The sequence below is a fragment of the Macrotis lagotis genome, chromosome 8, assembly GCF_037893015.1.
Source record: "Macrotis lagotis isolate mMagLag1 chromosome 8, bilby.v1.9.chrom.fasta, whole genome shotgun sequence".
Taxonomy (NCBI): domain Eukaryota; kingdom Metazoa; phylum Chordata; class Mammalia; order Peramelemorphia; family Peramelidae; genus Macrotis; species Macrotis lagotis.
In genome coordinates this window covers 65,499,264-65,515,755 of record NC_133665.1, presented here as the reverse complement: position 1 = coordinate 65,515,755, position 16,492 = coordinate 65,499,264, and the positions used below count along the sequence as shown (strand labels likewise).

Sequence of the window (16,492 nt, the reverse complement as noted above, 5' to 3'; positions counted from 1 at the left end):
AATGTTTTAGTTTACAAACTAACAACTTGATAAGCATCGTTTTGCCTAATGAAATTTTTTATACTAAATCAAGTGAGGTATTTTCTCTGGTTTTCTTCAATTACCTGCAGAGGAGATTATGACAGCCCTTTTTCTCTATCCTGTTCCTTGTACTTTTTAGGAAAATTTTTATAAATATGAGAGGCATTGTCATATAGAGTGATAAGAGAACTAGATTTGAAGTTAGTAAGATCTGACTTTAAATCCTCCTTTTGTCAAATGCTGACTCATAATCCTTAACATAATCCATAATTTAGCCTTCCAGTGTTATAGGCAAACCTCTAAGACTATAAATTGCAGAGAAGATATTGATCCAAATTGGTAAAGGGAGCTTTCTCCCTTAGGAGTTCTTTATACCAATTCATAAATATACTGGCTCAAATAATAAATGACTTAGCATACACACACACACACACACACACACACACACATTCTTTTTGGGGGGTTTAGAAGGTTTAAAGCTCAATTTAAAGTCATCTTTTGGGGTAGCTAGGTAGAGCATCAGCCTGGAGTCAGGAGGACTTCCATTCAAACCTGTCCTCAGACACTTAATAATTGGCCTAGCTGTGTGATCTTGGGCAAATCACTTACCACCTTTTTAAAAAATGTTTTAAAAATCTAACTCATATTAAAATAAACAAATTTTTAAAATCCCCCCCTCAAAAAAATGTGTGGGCTGTACAGTGGAGCAAGTAGAAGAAAAAAATCTTGTGGAGTTTTAGAACCATTGTTTTTACTTCTCCAGGTGCAAGGTTGTGCTACTAAGATAAGGTCACTGCCACCTTTGTGGAACTCCTCTAAGTCATGGATACTCCAGAGTACAATCGCTTTGTGGATCCAGAAAAGATGGAAGCTATGATCCCAGACATGGGACCCAAGGAGTTGCTAAGCACAGACTTCCAAGAGATAAAACAATTGGCCCGCCAGGGCTACTGGGCCCGAAGCTACACCCTTAGGGGGAAGATTTACAAAAGGCTGATTGAGGACATTCCATGTCGAACAGTCACACCAGATGCCAGTGTATACAGTGATATTGTAGGAAAGATTGTGGGCAAACACAACAGCACTAACCTCCCTCTGCCTGAATTTGTGGACAATAGCCTGGTCCCAAGCTACTGCCTGAATCCACAGGGAGAAGAAGCTGTTCGAAAGATCCTCCTGTGTATTGCTAACCAGTTTCCTGACATTTCCTTTTGCCCAACACTGCCAGCCATTGTTGCCCTGCTTCTACACTATAGCATTGATGAAGCAGAGTGTTTTGAGAAAACCTGTCATATCTTGGCTTGCAATGACCCCAGCAAGAGGTTTATTGACCAGAGCTTCCTTGCCTTTGAGTCTTCTTGTATGACATTTGGGGACCTTGCCAACAAATACTGCCAGGCAGGCCATAGACTGGTGGTAGAATCATCAGAAGATGTATTACAGGTCTATAGTAACTGGAATCGGTGGCTGTTTGGGGATCTGCCACTCAATTACTTTGCCCGAGTCTTTGATGTATTCCTGGTTGAGGGTTACAAGGTGCTCTATAGAGTTGCTTTGGCAATTCTCAAGTGCTATGGCAAGGCACGAGCTTTGCAGCCCATAGAATCAGATAATGTGAAGCACGATATCCGTATGTTTGTCAGAGACATCGAAAAGACAATATCCTCTGAGAAGCTGCTGGACAGATGTTTTGCCATCCGTCTCTTCTCCCGGAAGGAGATCCAGCTCTTGCAACTAGCCAATGAGACAGCGCTGAAACAGAAAGGCATCACTGTCCAGAATAAGAGGTGAGGTAGTTGGTTTGGTTCTCAGTCCATACCCCAAAGCTAAGGGCAGCATTTTCCTTTCCCTCTCAAATAAGGAGAGGTTGACATTTGAGAGAATGTGACACTGATACCTATATTCTGAACCCAGGAAACTTGAGTTGTAAGAGGAGTAGGCATGTATAAAATTATTTTGTGTGTGCATCTGGACTATGAGTTTATCTCAGTGTCCTTCTGTTATCAAATCTGAAGTTTATTGGGTATATATTCAAACTCAATTCCAAGGCCCTTTGAATAAAAAATCATTAGTTTATCATCTTTATGAAAGTGATGACCAGAGGTCTATCCCAACTGGGGGAGGAAGATGGGAGTGGGGTACAAGGAGACAGTGGACAACCTTTGACCTCTCCCATCTATTGGGAACTTGAAGTTAATCTGAACTTGAGTGATGGGGCTGGTTTCTAGGGAACAATCCAAGGTACCTCCATTCATTACTCAGACTGAACTGCCTTTCAGGTTAATCAGAAGCTACTACAGCTGCTAGAGAGCATTAGTGGCCCTCATACTCTGGTCCCATAACTATACTCCCTCTTGTTTCTTAAACAAACCATGTTCCTCCCTGCAGAAGGTCCTTAAAGGTACTGACTGGGAGTCAACCTTGCTGTGCTGGTAGCCTAGAGTTAAATTCCTATACTGTCAAGGGCTGTCCTTGTATATGACTTCGGGAAAATTTGGTTCAAAGAATGATACGTTTACATCTTTCTCTTTAGGCCTCTGCAAAGAGCATACTGTGGATTTAGGGACTTATTGTTAATCTTTTCCTGTCTGTCTCATTTTTTCTTTAATTCCATGTCCACTGCCTCCTCCTGTTTTTTAGTGTTTCATCTCCTCAAAGGTAGGTGTGGAAACTCAATCTTCCTACTTCTCTTGCCTGTCTGCTTTCTGATAATTCTTACATACTGCCTCACTAGTGCTGTCTGGTCAACTGTCTGTGAGTGTGTGTATGTGTGTCTGTCCTATGCTTGGCTGACTCTCCATACCCTGCTTTACTGATGCTATCTGGGCCTGGTTAACTCTGGGACTTTGCCTTATTGATGCATCTGCCTGTCTCTCTACACTGTGCTTGCCTGACTCTTGAATCCTGCCTTGCTGGTGTGGGACTGATTCTTGGGAGTTGAGGAAAGCAGTCCAGGGAACCTGTAAATATGGTCCAAAGGGTGAAAACTTCAACACAAGCTAGGTCACCTTAACACCCCCAGTTCTGCTTTGTGTAAAATGAAAACACTCTAGGTCTGTAGGTGAGAGTATATGAAGTAACACAGACAAAATGGACAGGCCTGTGTAAAACAGTGAACTTTGTGGCTTCCCATCAGTCTTTGGAAATATCAAAGCACTAAGATTCTCTTCCTTTGAGGTTATGTATGATCTCAAATTCTGGTCCCCAAAGCACCAAAGAATGTACTATGAAAACAATACAAACTTTAATGCCAAAAGCATAAATCCAAATTAGACCCCTTGTTTGAAATGTGGATCCCTGTTAATGTAAGAAGAAAAGAGGGGAGCCTATGATTAATTCCATAAATGTTGGGTATCCACAGCCTAGTTATAGACAGCACCAGTTATTTGATTCCCGTGTGAAATATATCATTACCATAGTTCTCTGGTTCTAGAGTAGAAAGTTAAAAAAAGTTTTGTGAAACAATGGATGTGAACTGATGTGTGAGTTAATTTTACTTTTTTGCAAAACTTTTTGTAATAACAAGTTCTTTATATGGACTGCAGTTGCCAGTTGTGCAAAGGAATAAGTGACTATGTAGACTGGTTAAATATAGCAGGCCAAAGTCAGATTGTGTCTGGTGTAGGTAAGTGAAAGTGGGTCCCAGACCAAGCTGGACTGAAAACACTCTCTAAGCCAAAGACTGAATGGGTGGAGTTGGGCTCTATGTACCTTTCTTGTCCACTTTGTTTCAGTGCTCTCTTCCTCTCTGGGAGGCAAACCCAGTATTCTAGATTGTGCAGGAGAATGAGAATGAGTACAGGCTCAGAGATCTCAAGTGAAAGACACAACAGAATGAGGAGAAAGTCCAGCTCCTGATTGTCTTTCCATTGGGATTGTATTTAGACTAAGGTCTCCTTGGTCTCTCAATCCTCTTTCATCACTTTTCTCCTCTTTTCCCCCTGTTGTTTTGCATATCCTAGCTCTAAGTTCTTTACTTACCCTCCTACTGAGCCTATTCCTTTTAGAGAATTCACTTTCCAAGCCAGAGAAATTAGCATTCAGGGAGATGATTTGTCCTTCCCTGAACTGACAAAGTTGTTGAGGTTACTTGTCTGAATAGTCAATGCTTACTAAGTTTTGTTGATTCTTGGATGAGTGGAAAAGTAAGATTTGTCTCTTCAATTTTCATATTAAATCTGGCAGTGCAGTAGAGGCCACCTTAGAGAAGTTCATAAGAAGGGAAGAATTTCAACTCTGGGAATACAAGCATGTGGAGGGTCCTTCAGACTGGTTTCCAAGTGGGAATTACAGCTGTAGTCTTGAAAGAGCAGTACATTTTGAAAGAAATCTGAGACATGTGTTCCTGAACATAGTCCCTCAGCACAGTGGCATGGAGTTGGGGGAGGGGGGGAAAGTTGTTTAAGTTAGAAAATCTTAATTCAATTCAACATTTGCTAATGCCTTATTAGGTATCAGTCACTATGCAGATGGATTGAAATAACAAAACAAATAAACAAAACTAAATAGTGCTTGACTTCAAGGAACTTAATTCTACCAACAGTTTAAACTCTTCTGTATTCTCATGGAACTACCATATGAACAGGAAGCATAGGTTCTGTTCTTGAAAGCCAGAGAAACTGACCTCCTGTACAAATATATGATGACAGAACTCCTGTTACTCTTGCCTTGAAACCTTAAGGGAAGAAAGGCCTCTTGTCTTGGACACAGGCTGAATTCTTTCCCAGGAAGGGCCAAGTACCTCCAGTAACTAGCTATAACATTGACTGTCACTTTTCTCCCACCTCTTCACAACTCCCACATTTGAGGTCCCACAGTGCTGCTCCTCTTTCCTGGTGTGGGTGTCTAGGAGGCCACGTGGAGTGTGACCACCTTGGAATTCTAAACTCATCTCCCACTCCCCCAGGCAGTTTGTGCACTTGGCTGTGGATGCTGAGAATTTCCAGTCAGAGATTGTCTCTGTGAAGGAGATGCGAGACATCTGGTCATGGCTCCCTGAACGCTTTGCTCTCTGCCAACCCCTGCTGATTTTCTCTACTATGCAACATGGATATAGCCTGACAAGGTAACCCTATCCGACCAGACCCTGCCCATGTAGGATCCCTGGGCTAGAGATCTGAATGGTTTTTCTTTCATTCAGTTCATCTACAGAGAACATGAAAAGGGATATCATGGAGGGGAAACTGGGGCCCTGACCTTGACTCCTCCATACTTCCCTGGGTAAACTGATATGTAATTAGGCTACTGAAAAGGATGAAGCTCATTTCCTTGTTTCCTGGGGACCCACTTTCCTGGGGTGAGGCCTTCCTATCAATGGTTATAGAAATCTCAGGAGCTTCTTATCCAGAATCAAAGTGTCTTTCCCTTCTTTGACTTTAGACTTTACTGTTCTAAAGTGATTAAGCTCAAATGTTATTCTTGGGTTCCTGTTACACCTTTCTTTGAACCAGAAATCTAATGGATAAAGGAGAAGATAAAGATGGTCTCTGCCCTTGAGAAATTTATTGAATAATTAGTAAAAATGAGAATAACATTCAGACCACAAGGCATAACTAATTCCACCCCATTCCTTTTGACCAGGAGCCTGAGAGAGTCAATTTATAGTGGATTAAGTGTATTAATTAGCTGCTGGTCTCTTTTAGAATATTAGCACAAAAGGCTTCTCCAACCCAGCTGTTCTGTTTTGCCCTGAGGCCATGGGAGGGGTTTACTGATAGGGTTTATTACCTGTCTTAGGTCACTGCCAACTCCTGGATTAGAAGCTACCAGGTAGAGGAGGGAACTGTGCTGACAGTACCATAGCTAGCCCTTCCCAAAGCAGAGATACTATGACTGTAGTCCAAAATGCTCTAGGAAAGGAGATGCCAACAATCTGCCTTGGCCACTTCCCATAAGCAACATCTGCCAGCCCCAAGTCAGACACTGCGCACCCTGAACCACATTTCTTAGTCATTTCCAACCACTGCAGAGGAGCACGTGCCAGGCCTGGCCTCTTAAGAAGATTCCAGCCCGAGGCCCCAGGAAGGGTGGAGGGGAGACATAGTTGGCATCGGTTCAGTCCACACCTGTTTTCTTTCTTTGCTGCACTGTAATTCTTTCCTCCACATACGCTGTTTCCTCAAGCAAAGTACAAGTTTTTCTTAGGCAGGGACCAGTATCCCATTTCTCTTGTGTCCCTTATGGCACCTACGTAGTTTTGTCAACAGGAGGAATCTAGAGGAGCTTGACTAGAGCTGTTATCTGCCTTGATGGTATTTCTCAGTCACTTTGATCTGAAGTGTGAGAGAGAAAAACTGGACCTCTTTCCTTCCCTGATAGGCATCCCCTTAACCCCTTCCACCCCCAGGGAGAGTCTCCTTCCTTATCCCCTTCATTACAGCTTGGGTCATTTCTGCCTTCAGGCTTTATTACCATTGTGATGGTCATGAGCCAACTCTCCTTCTCCTCAAGACATCAACAAAAGAGGTAAGGCTAGAGACCTGAGGCTTTGGATACAATTCTTATTGGTGATATTTCTAAACTTAATTCATGATTTTACTAATGACTATGAGTGATAAGAAGGGATTGAGAGAAATGGCGGGGGGGGGGGGGGGGGGGGGGGGAAGCTTAGAGCCTCTGGGTGAAAGGGTACCCCTAGAATATACATGTGGAACAGGGAACCTCTGGTCCACAGGCTGTATTTGTCTGCTGTTGCCAAAGCACCATAAGGGGTGGGGAAGGGAACACAAATTCAATAAATCTAGGTGCTTTTTAATGGTGAATTAATTAAATATTTGACTAAATATAGCTCATAAATTATGTTATAACTATCCAAATGGCCCTTGGAAGTAAGAAAGTTCCCCACTCCTGAGGTAGGGGGGATGTTTCAGACTATGTGTCTGAGTTTAGAGAAAGGGTATTTGTGGAAACAATGTTTGCCAAAGGGGCATATTTTAATGTGTTTTTAAAATGCTTTGACAGGTAGTTTGGGAGGCATAGAGAGGGATCAGGAAAAATGTCCTTTGACAGAGAGGTCTTTTTGGGATCCTAGAAATCACATTCCATCAACATATTCTGATTAGGGATTCTTTCTGGCTTTGAGGATATTAGGTTCTAGAGCAAGGAGAAAAGTATTCTTACCTTGTTACTATGGGGACCTTGACCATTAGGGTCTGCAGAATGATGCGCCTCTGACACTAATATACTTTATTCTTTGTGTCTTAGTTGGAAGCAGGTGCCTGGAGCTTCTATCTCTGTCTCCTCCCATTTTAGAGAACTCAAAAAAAATAGCTATTTATAGGGACTGGCAGAGGATCTAGGGATTTATACTCTGAGGGGAAATGAGGGTTCAGATCCTTTGGGTGGAATGTACAGACTGACTCCTTAGTTTTCTTGATAGTTATGAGCTTCCTTCTTTTTACCTGTGGAATAACAAGTATGGAAATTGTTGAATTTTAATTGTTGGGCAGCCTGAAGTAAAGGATGGAGTTTTACATTCTTTTATTCTAGGTTTGTGGTGCTTACCTGTCGACAGACTGGAGGGATCGAAATAAGTTTGGAGGCAAGCTGGGCTTCTTTGGAACTGGGGAGTGCTTTGTGTTTAGGGTGAGTGTACCTTAGTATGAAGGGGAGAACCCTGATGACAAATAAGCATGAAAATTTGGGGGGGAGTTCAGTCTCTTGGACAATATGTGTCTGATTGGTCAGAGAATTCTCTCACCTATGCCCCATCCCAAAGAGAAGTAGACTGGTGAGGATGGTGGATAGACACTGATGATAGGTCATGATTTTGAGAGGTGTGAGCATTTTAATTCTTTTGACTTTCCTTGCTTAGTCCCTGGCACCTTGTTCAGAACTCAGACCTTCGCTCTTGATACTTTTATTAACTTTATCTCTACAGCTGAAGCCAAAAATTCAACGCTATGTGTGGGTAGTGATAAAACACCCAGAGCTGGCCAAGAATTCATCCCCAGAACCCTCAACTTCAGGTCTCACATTCAGCAGCACAGCTTCCACAGATTCCTCAGAACGACTCTCACCTTTCTTGTCTGCGCGGCACTTCCATCTTCCTTCAAAAGCTGAATCCATGTTCATGGCTGGATCCAATGATTGCATCATCATAGGTGATATACTTCTCTACATATTTTCCTCTACCATTCCAACCTTGATTCACCCCCCCCTATATTTTTCCTTCCTTCCTATCTCCTCCCTAAACCTTGACCTCTTTTCCCTGCTATTCTCTCTCCTCCCACTCCCCACCCAGTCATACAATATGTTTGTGTGCCTACATCAATTGAGTATTTTTTCCTCTAAGTTTAGTCTAGGATCATACATTTAGAACTGGAATGGACCTCAGAGTTCATCTAACCCAAACCCTTCATTTTACCATTGGGAAACTGAAGCCAAGAGAGGTTAAGTGATTTACCCAAGGTCACACAGGTTAAAAAAATAGCACAGAAGGTTCCTTTTCATCTATGCCTATTCTTTCCTACAACCCCAAGCGCACTCGGCCTAGCTTCCTTCCAGATTCTAACCACTCCAGAGGTTGTTTCTTGTTCCCTTTCTGGGTATAACTAAAGCTCTGGGACTCTGGGAAGAGTGATGATATTTGAGGGAAGCTTAAGTCTGTACTCCTTTTTGTCTCACAGTAGTCCTCCATCAATCTCAGTTGAACACCTCTATCTTTAGCCTTGAGCTCAGCCTCTTTGCAGGGCAAGGAAGAACCTTGTTAATGTTTAGGGGGGGATTGGTACTGGCAGAAACAACACTTTTACACAGTAACAAGACATTATGCAATCTATTGTGCCATAGACCATAAGTGCTGGAAGGTCAGAGGTAGGTTAGAAAAATCAGATTTGCTATGAAAGACATGCTGGCTTTTCAGTTACCAACAAATCAATTGAAGAGGACTAGTTAGCAGTTGGAAATGTGCTAAGATTTAGGTTGGACTTTGTGTACATCACTCCCAAAGTGATGGTGATGGTTTGAAGCTATATGGATAAATTTGCCAAGTAAATATTATAGCCTGCAGTTATTCTCTACCTAGAGCTGCTGACCTTTTTATCTTCACAGGCGGTGGAGGTGGTGAGGCTCTGTACATCGATGCGGACCTGAACCGAGGCCACACAGGACACTGTGAAACCTTTAACAATGAGCCTCTGTGTTCTGAAAACTTCCTCATCTCTTCCTTAGAGGTGTGGGGCTTCTGGAATGCTGACCTAAAAGAGTAGAAACAGCCACATTCACCAGTCCCTTTAAGGAAGACAAGGACATTCAGGGCTCCCAGCACAGGAGGAAGGCTACTCCAGGATTGACTTCCCCATTTTCAGGTCCTGAGCTTAAATAGAAGTACAGGCCCTGTGATCCTTTAGGGGTCTACCTCCAACTCAGCTTTGTATGATGACTAAGTGACCCCTCTGAAATGTCAAGAAATCCTGAAACCTCCCTTCTCTTCATCTTCAGGAACTGGGTTATTTTGAGCTGGTGTCTATTATGGGGGCTCAGATCATTTCTGGAGACAGATTCAAGCCTTGCCCCACCTGCTTAGAGACCTTGTGTAACCCAAGGTCCTGTCTCCTCTTGGGACAGAGCTTATGGATGGTGTTGGGGGACAGATAAAAGGCAAAGATGACATTATGTGAACCAATTCCAAGATCACGCCTAGGCCCTCTGACTGTTCCTGAAGGAGTGAGGGAAGGGACCTTTGTTCTAAGGGTAATCCCAAGTCAGATGAACAAAGACCCTTGCATAAATTCCTCTTCGTTTGCCCATAAGATCACCAGGCTTCCCCAGATGTAGCCCAAAGGGAGTCACCCTTTTCCTCTCTTAAATCATAGGATACTCCCAATCTTCCTGAGTTTTAGAGAAAGCTCAGGTCCAAGAGACAGAAATCCTCAGAAGGGATGGAATTAACCTGGATGCTGGAATTAGCACTGTCTACACAAATCCATCATATCCCCATAGCTGTCTGAGTCCCTATTTACCCTTTTCTAGATATCTTGGTCCCTCTATTCCCTAAAAAAAAAAAAATCTCAATATATGTGTATATGTCTCTTCCTTAGCACTGAATTTGGTTTTCTGTGCCTGGGTGTTTTTACTGGTCTTTTCTTTAGGGCCCTGATTTCTCCTCTTCCTGGGAGAAGGGGATGAGGGATGGGTGTTTTGGGGTGTACTGGGACACCAACCTTGGATGTACTGGGACCTAAAGAACCAGTGGTTCCCTGGCCTTGCTGCTCTCCTCTCACTCCTTGGACTCTGGTGCCCCCGTGTGGCTCTTTTGCTCTTTGCTGTTACATAGAGTAAGAAAGGGTAAGTTCTGGTGACTGATCCTCATCCTTGGGTATGTAAAGGAAGCTCTTCTGGGGAGCTTTGCCCACGCTGCCTCTTGTCCAAGATTCCCACAAGCCAGCAAAACGCTATGGACAAGGAAGAAGTTATAGATGTGCTTTTGAAGGTAACAATTCCAGGCCAACAGGAAAATCAGAGTTAGTGCATCTTCTCACTGGATGTCTCATCAAGAGCCCCAACTGATTGTTTCCTCTGTTTTCCCATCTCCTACACTGGCCCTTCTCTGGGAAGGGGGAAGGCACCATGGTACTTAGGCTTATCTAGTCATACAATAAAACCTTGATCAAAATCAAAGTTACTTGTGGTTCAAAACAAGTTAGCAAAGGAGACTGTTGGGAGGCATGCCCTTGGAACCTGCCATGTCTAACTATTCTTTTGTTTGCCTCATCTTTTGGGACTAGTTGGCCACCAACTCTGAACATAGCATAGGGTGGATTGGAATTTTAACCCTTTATTTGCCAATACTTTAGAACTAAGTTGTGGTAAAGAGGGTTTTTTTCCCTTCCCCCTGCGAATTCTGTTTTTGGTTTTTTTTTTAAAACCTCGGAGGTACCTAGTAACAGTTGTCTTCTAGGATGATTTGTGGAATGAAGAAAATCTTTGCTGTCTTCAATTGGGGCCTGATTAAAATTGAGATTAGGTTTAGGGGTGGCTAGGTGGCGCAGTGGATTAGAGCATGGGTCCTGAAGTCAGGCGTACCTGAGTTCAAATCTGGCCTCAGACACTTAATATTTACCTAGCTGTGTGGCCTTGGGCAAGCCACTTAACCCCACTTGCCTTGCAAAAACCTAAAAATAAAAATTGAGATTAGGTTCAAAAACTGAATCCAGTTTAGGTAGGAATGCCCTTTTACAGAGTAGTTTGGGAGTTGAGCTTTTTCATTTCAATCCAACAATGGCTTGTAAAGCATTGTTCTAGTCACTAAAGATAAAAATAAATGAACCAGTTTACAACCCTCTAGCACAGAATAATAAGCATTTATACAGTGCTTATTCTATGCTAAATAATGGGGATATAAAGAACTGTTAGTCTTCAAGGTGCTCACATTCTAAGGGAGAGAAAACAAGCAGCTCCAAAAGTATAAGATCCATACAGAGACACTATAGAAGGGAATCTTCAGATAGAATTAGGGGTGGGAGAGACTGAGCCAAACTTCCTGCAGACTTTAAGGGGAGTCTTGAGGAAAGGAGGAAGAGCATTTCAAACATGAGATAGACAACCAAAAGCTGAGTCAATCTTAACACTGTATCAGTCCTGGCTACACTTTCCTCCCTTCCCTACGTTGACCTCTTGTTGAACCAACTCAACCCTATACCACTGTGTCTCAAGTCCTTTGGATTCTTATTGAATCAGATATTTTGCTCTACCAAACCTCAGCCTTGTATCACTCCTACCATCTATTGCATGCTTTAACAGAAATGAAGCCAGAGAAAATTTAAAACAAACCAAAAAACTGAACCTGTGCTGATTAGGTCCACTACAAATTCATCACTGAACCAAGGCAATCCTTTTACACTAACTATCCCATTCATCATGGCAACTTTTCCAGTTTTTTCTTCTCTGTTCAAATCTACCCCTAATCTAAATCTAATCTAAATCTAAATCTAAATCTACCCCTAATCTCTCAGCAGAGAACCTTGCCTCATGAATGTTTCAGTGAAAAGTTGAGGTCATTTAAGAGAGCTCCCTCTCCTCCCCTCTTTATCTTACATTAGTCACTCATGCCTTCTGCAGTAATCTCCTTCACCCATTCATGTGCACAAGTGATCCCATTCCATCTCTGCTTCTCCAGTAGATTGCTTCCTCTAACATCCCCACTGTCAAAATTATTCAATTTCTTCCAGTCCACTGCTTCTCTACTCTCAATGTGTGTGTGTGTGTGTGTGTGTGTGTGTGTGTGTATGTATATGTGTGTACCTTTATCTCCTCTATCCTCAGAAAATCTCGCCTGATCCACAAAGTCTCCCCATCTATAGAGAACATTGCCATCAGCCCAGGCCCTCAAACTAGAAATATAAGTGACATCCATGACTCCTCAATATTTCTCACCCCCAATATCTCCTCATTTCTCACCTGGCTGCATTACTTTGGGACTTGTTTGACTCCTCTGCCATTCCCTTGCATTGGGTACCACCCCCATACACACACCTCTCTCAGTTTCCTTTTGTGGATTGTCTTCCATTAGTTTAACTTTCAGTTCTTAAGTCTCTCCTCTTTCCTTCTAATTTGTACTGATTTTGTTTCTGCAAAATGTTTCTAATGTGATCAAAATTATGTATTCCACTCCCGTGGTCCTCTATCTCTTGTTTAACTCTTGCCTTAGCCATATTTTTGGCCTGTAATTTTTTACATGAGTTCTTAATTTGATTATGAAAAATTATCTTTTATGTGTAAATCACTTTGAACTTACCTTGATATATGTTGTGAGATGTTGCCATTCTGCCAGAGTGCTTTTTAGTTTTCTCAGCAATTGTCAAATGATGAGTTCTTGCCCTAATGGCTTGGACCTTCTGGTTTATCAAACACAACTTTATGTAGTCATTTATTTCTCTATATTGAATGCCTAATCTATTCCACTGATCAGCTTAATTCTTATTTTGTTTTTTTAGGTTTTTGCAAGGCAATGGGGTTAAGTGGCTTGCCCAAGGCCACACAGCTAGGTAATTATTAAGTGTCTGAGGCCAGATTTGAATTCAGGTACTCCTGACTCCAGGGCCGGTGCTCTATCCACTGCGCCACCTAACCACCCCTACCATATTGTTTTTTTAATAGTATTATATTTTTTCAAATTATATGTAAAGACATTTTAACATTAATTTTTACAAAATGTTGAGTTCCAAATTTTTTTTTCCTCTCTCTCCCTTGCCTCTTCTTCCTTAAATGATAAGCAATGTGATACAGGTTACATGTGTGCAATCATATAAAGTAAATCATGTTGTAAAAAAAAGAAATTAACCAAAAGCAAATACACACATTAAAGCAATATACTTTAATCTGCATTCATAGTCTACCAGGTCTTTCTCTGAATATGGATAGCATTTTCCACCATGAGTCCATTGGAATTATCTTATATCATTACATTCCTGAGAAGAATAAAGTCATTCATTGTTGATCATCACATATTATTATTATTGTGTACAATGATCCTTGGTTATGTTCATTTCACTTCATATCAGTTCATGTAAGTCTTTCCAGGTTTTTCTGAAATCATCCTACTTATTTATTATAGCACAATAATATTCCGTTGCAGTCATTTCCCATGGCTTGTTTAGTCACTCCCCAATATATGAACATCCCCTAAATTTCCAATTCTTAGCAACCACAATATAAATATTTTTGAATATGTGAATCATTTTCCCTTTTTAATGATCTCTTTTGGATACAGGCCTAATAGTGGTATTGTTGGATTGAAAGGTATGCAGTTTTATACCTCTTTGGGAATACTTCCAAATTGCTCTTCAGAATGGTGAGATCAGTTCACAATTCCATCATGTGTCCCAGTTTTCCCACATCCCCTTCAATATGCAACATTTTTCTTTTTCTGCCATATGAGTTGGTGTCTCAAAGGTGTTTTAATTTGCATTTCTCTAATCAAAACTGATTTAGAGTATTTTTAATATTACTACAGATTTGTGTGAAAACTACCTATTCATGTCCTTTGACCATTTATCAATTGAGGAATGACTTGTATTTTTAGAAATATAACTCAATTCTCTATATATTTGATAAATGAGGCCTTTATCTGAGATTCTTATTGCAAAATTCTCCTCCCCCTCTTAATTTTCTGCTTTCCTTATAATTTTGGTTGAATTGGCTTTGTTTGTGCAAAATCTTTTCATTTTATATAACCAAAATTATCTATTTTATCTTTTGTAATGTTCTCTACATCTTCTTTGGTCCTAAATTCTTCCCTTATCCATAAATTTGATAGAAAAATTCTATATGCTTTTTTAGAAATTTAAATATTTCATACATTTGTTTGTCTAACTACATATAAGGGTAGCTTTTACCATTCTTTTTTTGCAAGGTTTTGAGTTTTACAATTTTTCTCCTTCCCTCCCTTCCACCTGACAGAAAGCAATTTGATATAAGCTCTATATTTATAACCATGCTAAACATAGATTGAACATGTTGTGAGAGAAGAATCAGATTCAAATAGAAGAAAGAAAACACTAAAGAGAAAAAGTGATATAATATATAAGACAACTTTTAAAAATTGAAGATAAAAAGCTTTGATCTTCATTTAAACTCAAAATTCCTTCTCTGGATATGGATGGTACTTTCCATTACAAGTCTTTTAAAATTGTCTTTGATTGTTATACTGCTGAAATGAACAAGTCCATCATGGTGGAACATCACCCCATTTTTTTTTTTTAGGTTTTTTTTTGCAAGGCAAATGGAGTTTGCAAGGCCACACAGCTAGGTAATTATTAAGTGTCTGAGGCCACATTTGAATTCAAGTACTACTGACTCCAGTGCTCTATCCACTGCGCCACCTAGCCGCCCCAATATTGTTGTTAATGTGTATAACATTCTTCTAGTTATGCCTATTTTACTCAGCAACAATTCATGCAAATCTTTCCAGGCTATTCTGAAATCTCTTCCCTCATGATTTCTTATAGACTAATAGTGTTCTATCACATACATGTATCATAATTTGTTTAGCTGTTCCCCAATTGAAGGCATCCCCTCAATTTCCAATTCTTTACCGCTACAAAAAGAGCTGCTGGAAATATTTATGTACATGTGGGACATTTACCTTTTTTTCATGATCTCTTCAGGATACAGATCCAGTATACATTGTGAGATACTGGTCTCTACCTCGCTACTGCTTTTTTCCAGTTCTCCCAGCAGGTTTTGTCAAATCATGAATCTTTGATTCCAAAAGTTTGGATCTTTGGGCTTACCGGTGTTTGATTACTATGGTCATTTACTATGATATAATTTGTACCTAATCTATTCTACTGATCTACAATTCTAATTCCTAGCTATACTAGATAATTTTGATAATTGTTACTTTATAATACACTTTGAAATCTGGTACAACTAAACCACCTTCTTTCAATTATGTTTTTCATTGATCTTCTTGATATTCTTGAGTTTTTGTTCTTCCAGGTGAATTTTATTAATTTTTTCTAACTTTATAAAATAATTTTGGAGTTTGATTGGTATGACACGGACTAAATTGATTACCTTCAGTAGAACTGTTAATTTTTATTTCAGCTTGGCCTACCCATGAGCAATTAATATTTTTCCAGTCATTTAGATTTAATTTTATTTGTATGAAAAATGTTTTAGAGTTGTGTTCATATAGTTGCTGGGTTTGTCCTGAAAGGTAGACTCCCAAGTATTTTATATTTACTGCAATTATTTTAAATGGAATTTCTCTGTCTTTTACTACTGAACTTTGTTAGCTATTTATATAGAAATGCTGATGATTTAGGTAGGTTTATTTTATATACTGCAATTTTGCTAAAGTTGTTAATAATTTCAAGTAGCTTTTTAGTTGATTCTCTAGAATTTTCTAAATACATCATATCATCTTCAAAGAGTAACAGTTTTGTTTCCTTATCATCTATTGTAATTCCTCCAATTGTTTTCTTTGCTTATTGCTAACATTTCTAGTATAATATTAAATAATAGAAGTGATAATGGGCATCCTTACTTAACCCTAATTGTATTGGGAAGGCTGTTAGATTATTCCCATTATAGATAATGCTTGCTGATGGTTTTAGATAAATAATTTCATTTAGATTATCAAATTTACTAAGCTATAATTAGGCAAAATAGCTGCTAACAATTGTCTTAATTTCCTCTTCATTGGTGGTGAATTCACCCCTTTATTTTTTGATACTAGAAATTTAAATCAAATTAATAAGTGGTTTATCCATTTTATTGGAGTTTTTCCCCCATAAAATTAGCTTCTAGTTTTATTTACTAGTTTGCATCTTATTCTTTGATTTCTTTCAATTTTATTAATCTTTCCTTTGATTTTCAGGATTTCCAATTTAGTGTTTAATTGGGAATTTTTAATTTGTTCTTTTTTCTAGTTTCTTTAGTTGTATACCCAATTTGTTGATCTTTTTCTGTTTTATTGATGTAAGCAATTAGAGATATAAATTTTTCCCTAAGTATCATTTTGACT

The 16,492-nt window shown here is 39.9% G+C and overlaps 1 protein-coding gene across 7 annotated transcripts in view; it reads left to right on the top strand.

Moving 5' to 3' along the window:
• TBC1D24 (TBC1 domain family member 24) overlaps positions 1–16,249 on the top strand; it is a 49,157-nt gene extending 32,908 nt beyond the window's left edge. For 6 of the 7 annotated variants that reach the window (XM_074197423.1, XM_074197422.1, XM_074197426.1 and 3 more), the window contains 7 exons: positions 785–1,808; positions 2,662–2,679; positions 4,928–5,086; positions 6,423–6,486; positions 7,510–7,605; positions 7,901–8,123; positions 9,073–16,249. In XM_074197423.1, the coding sequence (XP_074053524.1) occupies positions 844–1,808; positions 2,662–2,679; positions 4,928–5,086; positions 6,423–6,486; positions 7,510–7,605; positions 7,901–8,123; positions 9,073–9,230 (1,683 nt within the window). In that variant the 5' untranslated portion in view covers positions 785–843 and the 3' untranslated portion in view covers positions 9,231–16,249. The remainder of the gene's footprint in view (positions 1–784; positions 1,809–2,661; positions 2,680–4,927; positions 5,087–6,422; positions 6,487–7,509; positions 7,606–7,900; positions 8,124–9,072) is intronic. The other variant, XM_074197428.1, reaches the window with a different exon arrangement.
• Positions 16,250–16,492: the final 243 nt, after the last annotated feature.